This window comes from Microtus oregoni, unplaced genomic scaffold (assembly GCF_018167655.1).
Source record: "Microtus oregoni isolate MIOR12 unplaced genomic scaffold, Mior012 000033F_ref0000390, whole genome shotgun sequence".
Taxonomy (NCBI): Eukaryota; Metazoa; Chordata; class Mammalia; order Rodentia; family Cricetidae; genus Microtus; species Microtus oregoni.
The window spans coordinates 18626176-18645315 of record NW_024543092.1 but is presented as its reverse complement, the minus strand read 5'-3'; the positions used below and the strand labels follow the sequence as shown (position 1 = coordinate 18645315).

General features: G+C 48.8%; 1 protein-coding gene across 2 annotated transcripts in view; it reads left to right on the top strand.

Annotated features, from left to right (window-relative positions):
- Positions 1-19140, top strand: part of Agpat4 (1-acylglycerol-3-phosphate O-acyltransferase 4) — a 100983-nt gene that overhangs the window by 63050 nt on the left and 18793 nt on the right. For both annotated transcript variants that reach the window (XM_041679945.1, XM_041679946.1), the window contains exon 3: positions 18209-18378. In XM_041679945.1, the coding sequence (XP_041535879.1) occupies positions 18209-18378 (170 nt within the window). The remainder of the gene's footprint in view (positions 1-18208; positions 18379-19140) is intronic.

Sequence of the window (19140 nt, the reverse complement as noted above, 5' to 3'; positions counted from 1 at the left end):
GCTGCCTGGCTAGCTTATGCCCGAAATAACAACACACAAACTGTATTCATTTAATCACTGCTTGGCCCATTCTATCTTGCCTCTTCTAGGCGAATTCTCACATATTAATTTAGCCCATTTCTAATCATCTGTATAGCGCCCCTAGGTGCGCTTACCGGGAAGATTCTAGCCTATGTCCATCCTGGGTCGGAGCTTCATGGTGTGCGTCTGCCTGGGAGCTGGTTGCGTGGCCTCTCTCTGAGGCGTCTGCTCCAGAGAGGAGAGCTGTGGAGTCTGAGCTCACTTCCCAGCGTTCTGTTCTGTTTACTCCTCCCACCTATCTTCTAACCAATAAAATGGGCCAAGGCAGTTCCTTTATTAGCCAATGACCTTCCTCCATCAGGGTGTGTCCATTCAAGGTGTGCCCATAAGAGCATCAGACCGTGAGGACATTAGAAATAGGAAAAGGATTATGGAGAATAATGGCCCAAGCATAGATTATAGATCATGGTTGATTCAATGGTGCTCTCCTGGTCAGGTTGCAGCGTGACTGGAGTGGCCTTTGGGACACAGTGCCCCCCCCCGCCCACACACACACCTGCCCTTAAGTCAGCCTGGGCATCTCCCTGCAACTGTTGATAAAAATGCGAGTCAATGCGGGGTGGGGGGCAATGGCTAAGCTGGTCAAAACTGCTGGGACCTAAGTTTGATCCCTGGAACCCACAAGATAAAGCTGGGTGTTGGCATGTGATTGAAATGCATTGCTGGGGAGGTCAAGACAGGTGGGTCCCCAAGGCTTGCTGGTCAGCTAGCATAAGGTTTTCTCGGCAAACCCCAGGTTCCAGTGAGAGGATCCTATTGTGAAAAGTAAGGAGGATGGTGCATGAGCTAGGACACCTGTGGCTGACCTCTGACCTTCACATGCGTGTGCACACACATGCGCCTGCGTAGTCTATACTCATACATGTACATCTGTATACACACACAAATACAAATGCAAGGCCATTGCCCCTGCCCCCAGGCTCTGCGACACTAGCTCGTGCCATGCCTACAGGGCATGTTCTGGTTTGAAAAGCCTCTCTCTGACCTCAGAGTTCCAGGTACCTCCCAGGAAGTTCCTGCTAGGGGAATTGAGGTGACAACCTGCAAGCAAGAAGTGACTAATAAAAGAGGCAGAAAACCCACCATTTCTCCTGGTTTTTATAAATGACTTTCTTTCTTCTGCATTCTATTTTTAACCTGAAGTGCTCGTTGAATAAAAATGAGACTTAAAAAAATGTCAGTCGGCCCCTGTAATTTCCTTTCCTTCAGATACTTTAACATCTCCCTGGGGACCACAGCGCTCATTAATCCAGTCCCAGGGAAAATTGTCATTTGTCATTAATGACTTCTTAACCTTCGCCTTATCTGATTAGGCTCAGAATTAAGTCTGCCTGGACAAGCCTCAACGCCCACCCTGCCTCCCACCCCAGCGCATTTTCTCCAGAAGGCACCCGAGCCATCAATACTGCAGCGGAAGTCAGAGCAGATCAATGGGACGAGATTTCCTTGTCACAGGGCTCGATTGTGATGACTTCTTGGCTAGCTGCTGTCTGGGTGGCTGAAGCTTGGATGGAGCTGCTGATAGAGAAATATCTCTGCTTAGTCTGGGCTCCCGGCTCCCGGCTCCCGGCTCCCGGCTGTGCAGTCACAGCCTCCTGGGCATAAATGTGGTGTTTTGGTGCCTTTTGTAACCTCTACTGTTACTGAGACCAGCTGTTCTGAGCTTGTGAGTTTGGACAATCAGAAACGATGGGATCTAGGGGTAATCCTTAGCATCATAAAGGACAGACAGGAAAAAAGAAGAACCCCCAAGAGGCTAGTGCTGCCCGATGGTCATGGGCCAAATGAATCATGTGCCAGACGGCTTCAGGGCCCATACCTACAACCCACACCATCCACATGCTTGTATTCTCCTAGGTCCGGGCCAGATCTGTTAGACACCGGGCCAAACTTCTCACTGATAATTAGCATCTTAGCGCAGATATCTGAAGATAAAATGGTATTTTAGTTAAGAGAAAACTCTGAGTCTAGACAGCCTGCTCTACTATTTCTTGGTTTGTAAACCCCTTCCGTAGGGTTGTTTGGCACACAGAGCTTAACTTTAAATATTAATAATACTCCTTGAATGCATTCAGTGCAAGGGGTAGTTTCGCCAGCATTAACTCTCTCTGCTGTTCTACCATCGAAGGAGCGCTTGCCTGCCTGGGAGGGCTAGGTGAGCTTTAAGTTTCCACATTTGCCTTCTGTCCTTCCGTTTCTCCTTCCACCCCCACTAGACCCGTCCTCCTGCCGTGTTTGCTTCTCTAGAAACACACATCAGCATCTTTTTCTGTCCCCCTTTCTCCATTTTCCCGTTGCTCTGGTCCTGCTGAAAGGAGATATTTAAAGCTTTGTTCCAGGAGTCCAAAGACTATAAAGTCTTTAGACAGAGTTAACTCTCCAGTGGGAGGGTGTAGGGATGCAACTCGGACCGTTTCTTCAGCTGGCGTGATGGGCATGGCCCTCGCTCCCTGTCTTAGCCAGTGTGGGCTGCTCTGTCAGCCAGGCCTTTAAAGGGATCGATGTTGTGTGTTTGTTGGGGTGTGTGTGAGGCTATAACCACAAACTGACCCCTTTGTAGCAGCACCCACGACGCTAGTCCTTGATTAAATCACTGGGTACCCAGCCAAGTAGACAATTCTGCTGTCGTTGTACCAGCCATGGCAAAGTGCCTGCTTGTGGTTTTTACTCTGACTGTTGGCCACACCAGCCTGTGCTTTGGCCAGAGAGAGAACTGTGGTTCATACAAAGGAAGGGAGGGTGTGACTCAGAGGGTGGATGCTGGCAAGTACGTGCTCACGGGATATACTCATGGTGCTGTGCGACAGCTTCTGTGTCTCTGGACCAAGAGGCCAGTCATGTCTCTGTAATTAGCAAGCTGGGATCCTTTGAAAGCCGTGCAGTTAGGCAAGGCTGTTTCATGCAGATGTTCAACAGGCCAGTGACAAACACTTAGAATTAATGGAGGTAATCTTTCCCAAAGGCACAGGGTGGCATGGGCTTCTCTTAGGGTGTCACTAGAGAGAGTTCAAATATGGAGGCCTAGATCACATGAGCAAGTTGTTTTCCTTCCAAGCTGTGCTCTTGTATTCATTTAAAAAAAATACACAAGACCACTCCCAAGCATTTATACACTTGGCTTTAAAAAGGCCATAAAGCAGAAAATATCTTAGGCACTTTTCCCATGGCAGATGGGGAAACTGAGGCAGCATGAGGTGCAGAGTGATTGGCCCTTAGCAGGGGGTTGCGCCTGTGTCTCATCCTTGTGGTGGTCAGTAGCCATGAAGCAGGTTCACTGCGGTAGCCTTGGCTCACATTCGATGCTGTGTCGTTGTGGTAGGAACACTGGAGGATGCCTAGCTGCATTCCTGACCTCTACCTGCCGGCGCCAGCAACACCCCTCCCCAGGTGCGACAGCCTAAAGTATCTGCCAGAATGTCCCCAGGGAGGGGTTATCACCAGGCTTAGGATAGCTCTTGGCTGAGAGCTGTTTCCCTGGACTTTGAGAAGCCTCTCCTTTATTAGAAGAGGAAGCCACAGTTTAGAGTGTTCTCTTATATTTAGGAGACAACATGTAAATTGCTTTTCCTACCCACCTTTAAAACTGAGAACAAGAAACACAAAACTCTTTAATAGAAAAATCTATTCCAGTTCCTTTATTTTTAAATAGAAAGGTTAAGAGAAGTATTTTAAAACACAAAGCAAAAGAACCGTGCTCCATTTTGACTGAGAAATGTCCCCTGCAGGCTCCAGTTCTGGGGGTTGGTTGCCCTGGTGATGGGCAGGCGTCAGCCCCTTGGTGGATTCATACTGTGGCATTATTGGAAGGTGGTGGCTTGTTTGAGAAAGCAGGTCACTGGAGGAGGTATTTCGTCTCCCACCCCTTGCCTTTCAGCCCCTTCTTCGGGTCTGTGCTGAGGTGAGCAGCCTCCTGTGTCTCCTGGATGGACCCTTCCTCCTCTAGCTGCTCCCTTGGGGGTTCTCACAGTCCATCCCTGTGGCATATATTTTTTTTCTATGTTTTCCTGAAAGGCATTTTTTTTAAAAGATTTATTTATTATGTATACAACATTCTGCCTCAATGTATGCCCGCACGCCAGAGGAGGGTGCCAGATCTCAGTACAGATGGTTGTGAGCCACCATGTGGTACTAGGAATTGAACTCAGGACCTCTGGAAGAGCAGCCAGTGCTCTTAACCTCTGAGCCATCTCTCCAGTCCCCGTGTGAGGCATTTTGATACACATTTCCTCCTACTTTTTGGTCTCTTCGTTAGTTTCTAGGACATTCTTCCTGACTCCGCCCCTTTCCTGCTTCCACGCTCTTTAGTGCTTTTCTTCCTTTTATTCTCATTAATTTTTTTAATTGATGGTTTGATTTTTGAGATGAGTCTTCTGTTTTTTATCCATGTTGCCCTGGAGCTTACTGTGTAGCCCAAGGCTGGCTTCAAACTCGCAGCCCCCTGCCTCCACCTCCTGTGTTGGGGATACAGGTGGTGGCACCACACCCAGCCTTGCTTGCATTATTATTACCAACATTGCTCTCCAAGGGCCTGACACTTGGCACTCCTGTCCTCCTGGTGGTCCCCCACCTCCATCTCTTTCCTCCTGACAAGAATTTTGTAAGAGCAAACAGGCCAAACCAATCAAGGGAGGCATCAAAGTCCGCTTTCCGTTTTCAACTGTGATATCAAGGCCCATTAATTATGTTAGTTCTCAAAGTCTAACCCTTTGAAGGTTCTTGACTGCCAGGTGTGGCAGCTGTCACTGGTATGGTGTTGTGAGAAGCTGCCAGGTGACCCTGCAGAAAGGAGAGGCGAGTGTCAGCAATGTCGTGGTACTTGGGGAAGGGATAAACCTTAAAGCCAGACTCTTGCGTGACCCTTGAGGTTGGGGGTTGACCTGCCGTCCAGAGGCAGGCCAGTTGGGACCAGACACAGTGTCTGTGGGCCCTCCTTTCTTGCCTCTGGTTTCTAGGCATAAGTAGTTTGGGATCTGAGGGCAGAGGTCTTCCTGCAAGGTTCCCCTCCTGGGAGTTTTCCTCCCAGGGCGGCCGAGGCTGCCACTGCCCTGCGCTGCCTGTTCAGTCCACACCCACAGGTTTCTCCCTTGGGCCACTTGATGAGTTTTGTTTCTGCCTTCACTGCACACGTCACAAACATACCTGGCCGAGGGTCCCATGATGGATACTTGAGGAAATCCTTTTAGCTCTTACAGCGGCCCTTCTGCCATACAGGACACAGCTTCTCCCAATCACAGGGTCGCTGTGTTTCCAGATGGTGTGAATGACCTAAATTCGTCACATAGCTCAGCACCACTGAATGTTTGCTTAGGTGTTTGGAGTTCAGCGTGCCTTCCCATCCAGTCATCTATGCGTTGGCTCTTTCCAAATGCTTGTGTCTGTTTGGCAGAGGGGGAGTTAGACTTTCCCTGAAGATGGAAGCCGCTTTCTCAGCTTGAAAGCTTCTGGCAGGGTTCAACTAAGTTATTTAATATTCTTTCAGACAGTTAATGGCCTCAGTGTTGACCTAGGCGATGGTAAAGGCTTTTAGAGGGTCCCAGAAGCGGCTCTATTTGTTACGGACTTGGAGAAACTGAGCAAAGGCATAGAAGGAAGCAGGTAAAATATCCCTTGCTGATAACCAGAACCGGAGAGATTACAGCTTTGTGTGAAAAGGCAGTGTCTGTTGGCCAGACCCCAGGCTAGGCAGATGGCCCCAGACATTGTCAGGTGGCCCAGGGCAGTGCTTAGAGGTTTGGGGGGGGGGGCAATCACGGGGCAGTAGGTTGCATATGGGAAGAATTAGGGAGCCAAACCCAGAGTGTCTCGTTCATCTTCCCAGAGAGACCAATCACTCAGAGGAAGAATCCAGGATTCTGGGGTTTCCTGGAGAAAGGTCCTGCCATGAGAAGCCATGGTGGTGAAGGAGAGGCTGCTCTCTCTGAAGGTCATGTGTGTTGATCTAAGCAAATGGGGCATCCATTCATACCATAAATGTCTAGGTCCAAGTCTGGTGACATTAACGAGTAAAGCAAGCTTCCTTCCTCAAGTAACTGTTCTATGGAAGAGTGCATGCATGTGTGCTCACACATGGAGTGTGCGGGTGGGGGAGGGGAGGGGAAAAGAGAGAAATGGCATCTAGCAACCAGGCTGACAAAGGGGCCACCGACAGCTCACAAAGTCTCTGTGAGCTTCATAGCCGTGTCTTTTTATTAGAGTTGTTTATCATGTTTATACGTGTGAGCATTTTGCCTCTGTATAGTATGTATACCACGTGTGTGCCTGGTGCCTGGTCAGATCTCCAGGAACTGCAGTTAGGGATGGCTATGAGGCCCCGTGTGGGTTCTGGCGACCAAGCACGGATCCCCTGGAAGAGCAGCCAGTGCTCTTAACCTCCTGAGCCATCTCCCCAGCTCCTGTTTTTGTATCTTATCTGTTGGACTGATCATATTTCAAAAGCTTGGCAGCCTCATGGCTGCAGCTGCCATGCTGGGACAGCTGTGGAGAGTGGCAGGGAATCCTTTCACATGGTGGGCTCAAGGCCCAGAAGCCTTCCCTACCTTAAAGTCGGACAGACCCACAGTCCCAAAGGTGCCACACCTGAGGGCATATCCCTCAGAGCTGTCAAGAAAGAGACAGGACATTCAGGTAAAACCCAGGGGACTTGGGAACCCGGAGACTCAGCATGCTTGACTGGGAAGGAGTTTGAGGATATGTCCTGCGGCAGTGTGGGCGCCTGGGTTTCCAGTGCCACTCAGCATAGACATGGGATCTAGAGCCTGCCAAAGGTCAAGTGGGAGATGCTTGCTACTCAAAATAAGATCCTGAGTAGCTGTAATGTCACACAAAAGTGTGGGTGTGTGTGTGCGCGTATGCACACGCATGCATTTATAGAGGTCAGAGGACAACTTTTTTTTCTTTTTTTTTTTTTAGTTGTTGAAAAAAAAATTTCTGCCTCCTCCCCATTTCCCATTTTCCTCCCCCTCCTCCCACACATTGCCCCCTCCCCCCACTTTCCTCCCCCTCTCCCCCACTCCATTCCCCCTCCCTCTCGAGAATGAAGAACAGTCCAGATTCCCTGCCCTGCGGGAAGTCCAGGGTCCTCCCACTTCTATCCAGGTCCAGGAGGGTGAGCATCCAAACAGGCTAGGCTCCCACAAAGTCAGTTTGTATTAGGATCGAAATCTAGTGCCATTGTCTTTGGCTTCTCATTAGCCTTCATTGTCCGCCATGTTCAGAAAGTTCAGTTTTATCCCATGCTTATTCAGTCCCAGTCCCGCTGGCCTTGGTGAGCTCCCAATAGATCAGTTCCACTGTCACAGTGGGTGGGTGCACCCCTCGTGGTCCTGAATTCCTTGCTCATGTTCTCCCTCCTTCTGCTCCTCATTTGGATCTTAAGAGCTCAGTCCGGTGCTCCTATTTGGGTCTCTATCTCTATCTCGATCCATCGCCAGATGAAGGTTCTAAGATGATATGCAAGATATTCATCAGTATGGCTATAGGATAGGGTCATTTCAGGTTCCCTCTCCTCAGTTGGCCAAGGTACTATCTGGGGACATCTCCCTGGACACCTGCGAGCCCCTCTAAAGTCAAGTCTCTTGCCAACTCTAAGGTGGCTCCCTTAATTAGGATATATATTTCTCTGCTCCCATGTCCACCCTTCCTTTACCCCAACCATCTCATTCCCCCAAGCTCCCCCTATCCTCCCCTTCTCACGTTTCTCACCCCAATTCCCCTTAGCCCCATGCCACCTCACCTCCAAGTTCCCAGTTTTTGCCTGGCAATCTTGTCTACTTCCCATATCCAGGTGGATGACTATATGTTTTTCTTTGGGTTCACCTTCTTATTTGGCTTCTCTAGGATCACAAATTATATGCTCAATGTCCTTTATTGATGGCTAGAAACCAATTATGAGTGAGTACATCCCATGTTCATCTTTTTGGGTCTGGGATGCCTCACTCAGGATAGTGTTTTCTATTTTCATCCATTTGTATGCAAAATTTGCGAAGTCATTGTTTTTTACCGCTGAGTAGTACTCTAATATGTATATATTCCACACTTTCTTCATCCATTCTTCCATTGAAGGGCATCTAGGTTGTTTCCAGGTTCTGGCTATTACAAATAATGCTGCTATGAACATAGTTGAACAAATGCTTTTGTCATATGATAGGGCATCTCTTGGGTATATTCCCAAGAGTGGTATTACTGGATCTTGGGGTAGGTTGATCCCGAATAGCCATTTATCCCCTAAGCCGATCAGCGGACCTTCCTGATTGCACACCAGCCCTGACCCTCACCAGGAGGTGTGAATCAATTCTTAGGGGAACTAAAAAAAGAAGAGTTTCTATAACATAGCTCAGTTGGTAGAGGCCTGCCTAGGATGTGCATGGCCCTGGCTTCTGTCCCTGGAACCCCAGAATCTAGGCATAGTGCCGCGCACCCACCAATACTTCAGACATTTCAGGGCTAAGAACGCTAGCATGAGAAGTGTGAGGCAATCCTTAGCTACGCATAGTGAGTGAGTTCAGAGCCTGGGCTACACGAGACCCTGTCAAGGAAGGAAGGGAGGGAGAAAATAAAGAATAAAGAACAGTTCATTTGTCCATGACCATCTGGAGAAGCAGCCCCTTGACTCCAGAGTCCATAGAGGCAGCAGTGACCTTGGGCTCAGGTTACATCCTCCAGAGGGAGCTTGTGCAGTTAACGTATTTACTGATGCCTTACCATGGTTACTGACGCCTTACCGTGTTTACCGATGCCGTACTGATGCCGCACGGGTCGGTCTTTTGGCACACGCAATCAACAGCTGACAAAATCTTTGTCACCGACACTGTAAATATCAGGCTACCAAAGTCACACAGCTGCAGTTTTATCTTGATTGTGTTCTTAACCTAATTACTCAGTCCATGTCTCTAGGGCTGCGACAGGTAAGGGACAAGAGCGTGCATCCTCTCCTCTCCTCTCCCCTGAGTCTGTTTCCTACCTCCAGAGCTTCTGGGAGCACCTAACAGGTTGGACCCTTTTCTTGATCCTGTTGAAGAAGCCTCCGGGGTAGTGGGGCGCTTGGCCTAACCTAGCATTTAGACGGGTCTGTGGTAGTGCCTGTATCACAGTGGAACTGTTTACGTTTTAGGCCTGTTGGGAGGTGAGAGGAGTTGGAGAAACGAGGCTTTGTGAGAATGTACTTAAAGGAGGGACTCGTGAGCAAGGGGTTTGTCCTTCCTACCATGTTTGTTCCCACCAAGGTGGGAGGGAGCAGAGCAGGTGGCAAGAGAGTGAGTTGATGAAGGTACGGTGCCCAGAAGGTGGGCGCACTGCCCTGGCTGTGGCCCCCAGCCACCCGGATCCACTGTGTGAGAAGGGCACAAAGTCTTGGCCTTCTGTGGTCTGCGGTGAGCCCAGCTCATGCCGTGAGCCTGCTTCTTCATCTCTTAGAGGAACACGAAACCTGACAGGCGACTCCCGTGAGACCTAAGCCTTGTCTGCCGTCTGCAGTGTGTGGGCCATAAACCTTGGCCAGTCCCCCTTGACTTGTCATTAACTTCTTTGTGCCTTTATCCCATCAGTGCCTGTCCCTGGGTCCTGGTTGTCACCCTGAGCTGTATGGTCCCCTCCTCCAGTGCCACCGCTGTACTAACCCTGTATATGCAAACTTCTATAATCTTAGAGTCAATGCTTTGATTGTTTCCACACCCAAGGCCAGATGGGGTCCACATCCTGACTCCTGCCAGGCCATAAGCGTTTAGACAGTCACTCATAATTTTACTAGCAAACTCAGGCTAAACATTGGGGACATCCTCTCTCTAAAAAGGTGGGGTGTAACTAAAGTGCAGATTTACTGTTCAGACTTAACAATGTCCCGTGAAACATGTATATACCTTCGCAAGAGGCCAGCAGAGTCAGAGACCCAGGGTCTCAGCAGCCTGGGACAGTCAGCACACTGAGACCTGGACCCTCAGTAGGCGGGGTCTCAGCAGCCTGGGACAGTCAGCACACTGAGACCTGGACCCTCAGTAGGCAGGGTCTCAGCAGCCTGGGACAGTCAGCACACTGAGACCTGGACCCTCAGTAGGCGGGGTCTCAGCAGCCTGGGACAGTCAGCACACTGAGACCTGGACCCTCAGTAGGCGGGGTCTCAGCAGTTGGGACAGTCAGCACTCTTCCCTGGATCTGCGTGGCTGTGGGAGAGCCTCATCTGTTATTTGAGGTGTGGTTGGCTAGAGAGGCCCTGCTCCCCTGGGGGAGGCTGTTCACCCCGAAAGGTTACTTCCCCATCCTCTCAAGCTGTATCCATGAGTTGCAGCAGGGCTGGTTGCCATGGCTACCACTGGGCAGATGTGGAGACTGCCAGACTTAACAAATAGAAACTCGGGCATCAGCCAATTGAATTCCAGGCAAACAATGAATGATATTTCAGTGTTTGATTCCAGTGGTGCTCATAGTTTATTACAAATATGTCTGGTCAGGGTTATGTGAGCAAATGAAGTGCAGTTTATGAGAAATCAATATTTATCTATGTACCTTGTGCTTTACCTGGTGACCTCAAAGGGACAGAAAATGATTCCCCCCTTTTTAAAAAAATATTAGAGTTGAAGATTTCACTGGCAACAACTGGTATTAGGGGAGGACCCAGAGCTGTGTGAGGGGAGGACCCAGAGCTGTGTATGGGGAGGATCCAATGCTGTGGGGGGAGGACTCAGCTGTGTGTGTGGAGAATCTAGTGCTGGGGGAGGACTCAGCTGTGTGTGGGGAGGATCCAGCACTGTATAAGAGGACCACCACTATGTAAAGGGAACACCAAAGAACTCTGTGGAGACTTCACTGGTTCCCAGTCTAACAGGAGAACCTACAGTTTACCCTTTTCTCCATAGTTAAAATTTTTATTATACTTATTTAATTGCTTGTGCATTTTTGTGTGTTTATTTGCATATGTGTTTAGGTGTGTTCACATCCTGCAGAAAAACTGGTAATTTCTGAGGACTGTTCCTGAGAGCACCCTGAGTCCCTTGACCCTGAAAACCAACAACCTGGCTATAGCTAAATCATTTGGAAGGAGCTGTTACCAAGGTCCAGGGTCACGCCAACTAAGGAGCCATGTATGGTATGGTACAAGCTTGTAATATCAGAAACTGGGAGACAGAGGCAGGAGGATAAAAATTTCAAAGTTATCCCTGGCTATATAATAAGTTCAGGGTAAGCCTAGACTACAAGATATCCTTTTTTTTAAGTTTTTTTTTTAAAGCCTACTAAGGAACCAGGCATGATGGTGTGTGTACCTGGGCTCAGTCATGGGGATAGCAAGTTTGAAGGCAGCCTAGGCCAAAGAGCGAGAATCTTGTATTAGATAAAACAAAACAACAATAACAAAAACTAAAAATGGTTCAGGCCTAAGGCCTTTTAAAAAGTATCCTAAAAACAACCTCAGAAATGACCACTGTCGGGTGGTATCTATCTCAGTGGGTAGTCAGAGCTCTTTACCACTTCCTGGGAAGGGACTTTGAGAAGCCCAGACATCAGGCCCCCAGAGTGGAGGTGGTAAGTACTCAGGGTCTGGACGCCTCCAGCTTCTTTTCCCCTGTGCCCTGAGGGCATGAAGCACCACTTAAGCCTTCGACCTCACCGCCTCCTTCTGAGAACCAGCCCAGCCCTGCCAGGGTCAGAGGTCATCGCTACGCAGCTGAACTGTGCACATCTGTAGACACAGGCCCCACTCGAGAGAAGGGCATTTTAGTCATTCGGTTCAGCTAATTTTAATAAGCGCATAATTACATAGGAGATTATCTGTCATTGGCGACACAATAAGTACATGTAATTATATTTTATAATTTAACTTTTAACTGGTGATAATTGAGGTTAGAAATGAAGCCTCTCCTCTTCAGACAAAGCCTGCCTAGAAAGATCCTGGTGCAGGACTGTGACATTGTCTGCCAGGGCTAAAGACACACAGATGTCCCTAGCCTCTCCCAGGAGTCAAGAAGAGCCCAACAGTAACTCTATTGTTGCAGCCACGCCACCGGTGTACAAATTCCACACCGACTCAAATGGGAAATGAAAGCACAAATTCGGTTAGTGGGACCTGAGCGAACAGAAAGGCTTCTGACTAAGGCCTAGCTGTGCACCCAGAAACACTGTCCTGAGTGGGCTCTCACAGTGGGGTGGGAGTGAGCATGGTGCAGTGGAGAGTCTGAGCTCTCGCATCCAAGCTGGGGCGCCACCCGCAGGCTCTGTGTGGAATCACAGGTTCCTTGCACTTTGCTGGCCCCAGACAGCTCCAGAGGACTGAAGTGGGAACTCCCCCCATCTGCCATACCCTGGCACCATGCCCTGGCACTGTACCCCAGCTCCGTGCCCCTCATCTTTCTATTTCTTACCTCCACCTTCTCAGCCAAGCCTGATGCCCCTCTTGAAGGATCTCGTATTTCCCAGGAACCTCAGGGACACCAGGTCCTCCTGACAAGGAGTGGCTCTATTTACTGAGCACTTCCTTTTTCTGTATTTTTTAATGTTAACTTAGCAATACATTTTTTCCCTCATGACTACATTTTTGTGCCACCAAACTGGGAGTGGAGTAGTGTCTGTGACATTTCCAGCCCCATCCTGGGATCTCTGGAGTATCTACACTTCCCACTCAGGCGCCTGGACCAAGGGTGAATCTGAGGCCAGATGGCGGTGACTAGAAAGGAGGCCATTGGGAGGAAGCTGAGTCCTAGCTCTGTGTGTATGGGGTTTCCCACTCTGAAATTCCCCACCCTGACTTCTCTGTTGAGTCATTTTCCATGCTCCCGAGCGTCCCAAGACTCGAGGTGTCTTGATATAGCAAGTATTTATGATGGGGTGGGGTTGTCTCTAAAGAGACAGAAGAAGGTAGATACAGAAAAATCTTGTGGGACTGGAGAGAGGGCTTGGCAGTTAAGAGCACTGAGGGCTCTTCTGGAGGACCTGGGTTCAATTCCCGGTACCCACCTGGCAGCTTCCAATTGTCTGTAACTCCAAGATCTGACACCCTCATACAGACATACATGCCGGGAAAACATCAGTGCACATAAAATAAAAAAGTAGATTAAAAATTTGTTCCTTTAGTGGGTCTGTGTGATTACACAGCTTTATCTCAAATATATATGTGTATATATACATATATATATATTTGTAGTTTATTTTTTAAGATTATTTATTTTTATATACAGGGTTCTGCCTACATTGGTGCCTGCACACCCTTTGAAGAGGGCACCAGATCTCATTACAGATGGTTGTGAGCCACCATATGGATCCGGGGACTTGAACTTCGGACCTCTGGAAGAGCAGCCAGTGCTCTTAACCTCTGAGCCATCTCTCCAATCCCATATTTATAGTTTCTATATGTAGTTTATTCTAGAGCCAAAGATAAGTGACTATAGCCTAGCAACCCAGATTTAGGTTACTCCATATAGCATGCTCCAATACAGTAATAGTTTCATGAAAAAAAAGTAAAGATAGATTTATTTTATTTATATATGTATGTATATACACATACACATGCATATACATATGTATTTATAAATTTATGCAATAAATATAGACGTATCTGTGAACGTGTGTGTGTGTGTGTGTGTGTGCATGTGTGTTGTGTGTATGTGTACGGGGGTGTTCTGCCTGCACGTCTGAATGTGTATTATGTGCATGCCTGGTGCCTATGGAGGCCAGAAGAGGGCGTCAGGTCCCCAGGAACTGCAGTTGTTAAGGATTATGAGCTGTTATGTGGATGCAGGAAACTAACCCAGTTCTCAGTAAGAGCAGCCGGTGCTCTTAACCACTGAGCCACATCTCCAACCCTTTTGTGAAACTTTTAAAACAACAACAAAGAAAATCACAGACCAAGACACTTTAAAATGCATTAGTGGAAATACCAGGTGGATGGGAATCGCCAAGTGGGAAAAACTTGACAGTGGCTTCTGAGCTCTGACTGTGTCCTGAGCCCTGGGGTTAGTGAAGGTCAGGGCTCTGTTTTTATAGTCCCCAAAGGATGTTAATTGATAGTCACACACTGAGGAGGGTAGTACATGATTATCAAAAGGGGTTAAAGATGGGTCAGGATAATTTGGCTTTTGATCAGTCAGCCATCCTTGTAAAATGCTTAAACAGACACAGCTACCTCAAAACGGACACTGGACCCACCTGCTTCCCTGCTGCTTGTTTGTGCACGTGGATGTGTGTGTGCGCGCGTGTGTGTGTGCGCGCGTGTGCATGTGTGTGTGCGTGTGTGCATATGTGTGTGCGTGTGTATGCACGTGGATGTGTGTGTGCGCGTGCGTGTGTGTGTGTGCGCATGTGTGTGTGTGTGTGTGTGCGCGCGCGTGTGCATGTGCGTGTGTATGTGTGCGTGCGCATGTGTGTGTGTGTGTGTGTGCGTGCGTGTGTCTGCACTCGCACGCCTGCATGTCCACTATGTGGTCGTCAGTGATAGCGCCGTGGAGAAAGACCCTTCGTGGCAGGCAGATATCTGCTTTAATGCGTTGAGGCCATTGGGAGAGGACAAGCCTTTGGGCTGTATCATTTCATCTTTATAAGGTAGCTAATCTGAGCACAGGTTCGCCCAAGGTCAAGGTGTATCCCCTCCCTGCTGGTCCTCTTCTCTTTCCCTACCTCTTCTTGACTCCTCCTTTAGACAGTCATGACTTTAAGGTGTTCAGTATCTCAGATCTGCACCAGGCTCTGGGGACACCTCCTGGCTTGGCCTTGGTATGCATACCCACATCTTCTAGGCCGTTGTCTCCCCTCTCCGAGACTCAGTATCCTCATTTCCACAATTGCTCTCCTAGGATGCCACATGTGCCTCCCTTCCCTCCTTCCATGTTTCCTTGAGTTTTCCTTTTCCTACCCATAATTTCTTTAAGCTGAATGGTGGGTACAAGAGCAAACAAAACTAAATCTGTAGGTCAGGCCAGACATCTATAGCCAGAGTTTAAAGCTTTCACATTTCAATTAGCCCCTCAAAGCAGTAATTATGGTATTTTTTTCCCCCAGTGATAATCACTTCCTGTAAACATGCCTCTTTCTGGCATCAGGTGCACAAGGACCATTTCAGGAGTCTAAAGAAAACATAGCAGCCAGGAACCAGGGCCAGGGCTGGACACCAGGTGCAGCTGTCCTGAGAAGGGGCAGCTGTCATGCCTCTGTTTGAGGGAACAGCCTAGAGAAAACTGATGTGGGCAGCATTAAATAAACTGAAAGTTGAGAAATGGGAGGTTTTGAGAACTGCTGCTGACTGCTTAGAGACCCTGCATGCTTCCCCGTCCCTCGCATCCAGTGTGTACCTTCCCCGGTTCTCTGATTTTACAATGCTGTGTTGTGTATTTGTTGGCTTATTCCAAATGGAGGAGAAAGTAGCTTGTGGGGAGAAGTGGGGGCCGCTAAAGAAAACCTGTGCCTTGTTTCCTCGTCATCTGGGAGAGCTGCTGAGGATGGAGGCACCGTTGCAGGCAGCCAACTGGGCTAACCCTGTGTCCGGATACTTCAGCCCCCTCCAAAGCTTGTGCTTGTGGCCAGTGAGGCTCAGGCTTGCTTCCCGGAGGCTCTTGCTCATCACCTCCAACTGCAGCACTGGTCACTTCGTCCACAGAACTGCTGCAGAGCACAGTGCATTCTCGCCCCGGGGCACTGCCACGATGGAGAGATTCAGGGCACAGAATCCAGAGGGCTGTTAGATAGGGAAGGGCAGTATCCAAGAGGAGGAACAAAGAGGGAGACAGAACCCAGGTTCCTTCATGGATGATGGAAGAGTTCTTTCCTTGTGCAATAACCCAAGTCCTAGTCTAGAGGCTTAACCCCGGGAGCCCCATTATCTCAAGTTTAGTCTTGTTTTAGGGACAGCAAACTGCAGTGATATTGAAAGGGTGGCAAAGGCGTGTCGTCATCATTTCGGCCCATGTGGGGTACCAGCCTGAGCTGTCGGGATTGAATAGTAAGAACAGGAGCGGGAGCTTGAGGTCTGTGTGACTGAGGATCCTCCATCAGACTGTGGTCTTGGTTCAGCATCTCAGGTGGTTCTACAAGGTGGACCTGGAGAAGGAAGTCCCATTGCATGGGATAATCCCACTTCCCTGAAATGAATGTTTCTGCTTGGGGTCAGGGAGTAACCTATAAGGCTCTATACTCCTGGAATCTAAGATGGCTGCAAGGTTAGACACTAACTAGAGACTTTCGGGCACTTTGGGAGGGGATGCTGCGCAGACAGGACATTGCGGATGCTGATAGCGACATGTCAGCCTTCTCTGTCCCTTCATGCTGACGTCCCATCATACTTAGATTGCCCTTTAGTGATGGGCAGGCCTACCTGCAGTTAGACAGGTCTGTCCCAACAATTTAAAACAATACAGACAGATACAAAATGAAGGCATTGGCGTCGGACTTTTCTCCTGCTTTGAGTTGGGAGTCAGTGTTTCCCAGCCGGAACAGTTTGTAAGTGCTGGGAGTATCAGGAAGTGCTGCCTGTGCTCTCCTCAAATGGGATTTATTGGAAGGACAATGGGTGACTCACACCAAGTGTCTAGCCAAGAGGTCTCAGAAGAGCCAGCACTGAGGATTTGAAGAAGGTGAACCAGGGTGGGCTCTCACCTGTGTGTGACCCACTTGACATTGTCCCATGCCTGGCGCCTGTTTCCAGAGTGGACTAACTGGGGATGATGGAGCCATAAGCCTCACCCACATGTAGGGTTCTATCCTACGCATAAGCCCATGGGAATGTGCCAGATGGCTCCCATGTTTACAGTTTCAGTAGAGTCGGGCTTTTGACCTGCATTTAAATTGGACAAAGGCCCAGAGAGACTAAATATCAGCAGCCAAGGGGACTTGGTGGCTGTTGGTGTCATTCTAAATGCCAGACTCACAGACTGAGCAGGGGAGAAATGTCTGGGTCAGTTGAGTCAGTCTGTGGGGATGACCTGAGGTGACAACAGACACTTCTCTATGGCACGGTGTGCCGATTTAGTCTTCTCTCTACCTCTTCTGTTGAGTGGACTTGAGGACAGCGGTCCCCACCTGGGTGACTCAGCCTCAGGGCACAGAGGAATGCCTTTGGCAATGATCAAAGGTATAGCATGGTAGTCAACAGGATGGGTGACATTCTCCTTACCTGGTGGCCCTCCCAAGAGGGAACCGGAGTGGTCCTGACCACCAGAAATTTTTATAAGACCCCCTGAGGCATTCACACCACAAAGAAAAGACATGACCAAACCATGGGGTTAGATTATGCACAGTTTAGAAACTGGACTATGGGGCCTTCTAGATGGTTCTAGTGTTCCATATTCAGCCTCCAGTCTGGAAGAGAAAGGTGTCTCCAGGCAATCAAGATCAAACCCACTTGTCTTTGTGTACATGTAGGGTGTAGGAGCCTCTATACAATGTGTACCCCACTAAGTATTACAAACAAGGGTGCAACCTTCATAGAGAACCCATATAGCACCCCCCTGCCAACACCTCCCACTCTAAAGGTGCACTTGAAGGGGCTATGTTGTCGTTCACATTCAACTCTGTGTCTAGAGCTTCCCCCACGGTCTTCCTGAGACCCCCAGCCTCAGAAAACTGGCCGCCTAGAATAAAGGCCTCCCCCCACACACAGAACACAGTCAGATTGTCACCTGAAAACAAGTCTTAATTTTCACAGGCCCCTCTAAAGAATATGGTGATAGTTTTGTTGAAGCCTACAGCATGCTGACTCCGAGTCACTGAAATGGAGAAACTTGTATTTTGCTCCACTGTGGTTGCTGGTCATTCTTGATGCCGTCAGGTGTCATTAGTGGGAGAGAAGGAGTTGAGTCCACAGCATTCTTAGATGGAGTTTAGAAGCTTGTCAGCTAGTCGTTTATAGAACATATACCATCTCATGCGGTCAGCACTCGGACATAGATGTGGGTGGATCCAGACTGATGTGATTTCTCCCAAGTTACTTTGTCAAGAGGTATAAAGGCCTGGCTAATCTGAAGCTTCCTCTCCCTCCCTGAAGACTGTTGCCGGGTCTTGCTTGTTTATAACCCTTCCAACAGCTGGGGTCCTGGCTAAAATGCCCTGAAACTTTGCCCTTAGAAGCAGCTTTGTCTTATAGCATGGCCCAACAAAAGCAGCCCCAGGACCTCAGGGTGGTGAAGTAAATCTGTGTGTGTCCTTTGGTTTCTTGCAGAATTGGTGATGCTTCTGGAGTGGTGGTCAGGCACGGAGTGCACCATCTACACCGACCCGAGGTCCTCCCTGCACTACGGGAAGGAAAACGCCATTGTGGTTCTCAACCATAAATTTGAGATTGACTTTCTCTGTGGCTGGAGCCTGGCTGAGCGCCTTGGAATCCTGGGGGTAAGTGGGCTGTGCCTTTACCTGTCACGCCTGTTTCTGAGTCAGCCATGCAACTTGCTCTTTGCTCTTGGTCACTCAGGACTTCTAGAATTGGCAAGGTTTGTTGTTGTTTTTATTTAGGGGGCAGAGGTGAGATAGGATCTCGCTATGGAGCCCTGGCTTTTCTAAAATGTATCCTCAGCCTCCCAGAGAGTTGGGATGAGAGCTATGGCCAGCTTTGGCAAGGTATTTTTATTTTTTGTTTTATTATGATTATGATTATTGGTTTTTGTAGTATGGAATGCTCTCAAAAGCTGCCTGTTTTGGTTATTTTTCTCCTTGCTGTGAGAAAATATCAGACAAGAGCAACTTAGGTAGGTAAAGGCTGATTTTGGCCAGTTTAAGGGTCTATGCTGGCGGGGAAGGCTGGCAGCAAGAACTCAAGGTAGCTGGCCAGTCACATTTCCTCTGCAGTCAAGAAGCAGAGAGATTTAGCTTAGTTTTTTTTAACCCTCTAATTTATCCCAGGGCCCTGGGCCATGGACTGTTACTACCCACAGTAACGGTGGCACATTCCACCTCAGTTAATCTAATCTAGGCAATGACTCACAGGCATGCCTGGAAGCGTGCCTCATCGGTGAGTCTAGACCCAGCCACCTTGACACTATGAACCAGAATGATGCTTGTCCTTCTTGCTTAGAATCATGATGAACATCTCATGAGCAGTTGCAGGAGGTACCCAACTGTACCACACGCCAAACAAGTTTTCCTGTTTAATCCTTA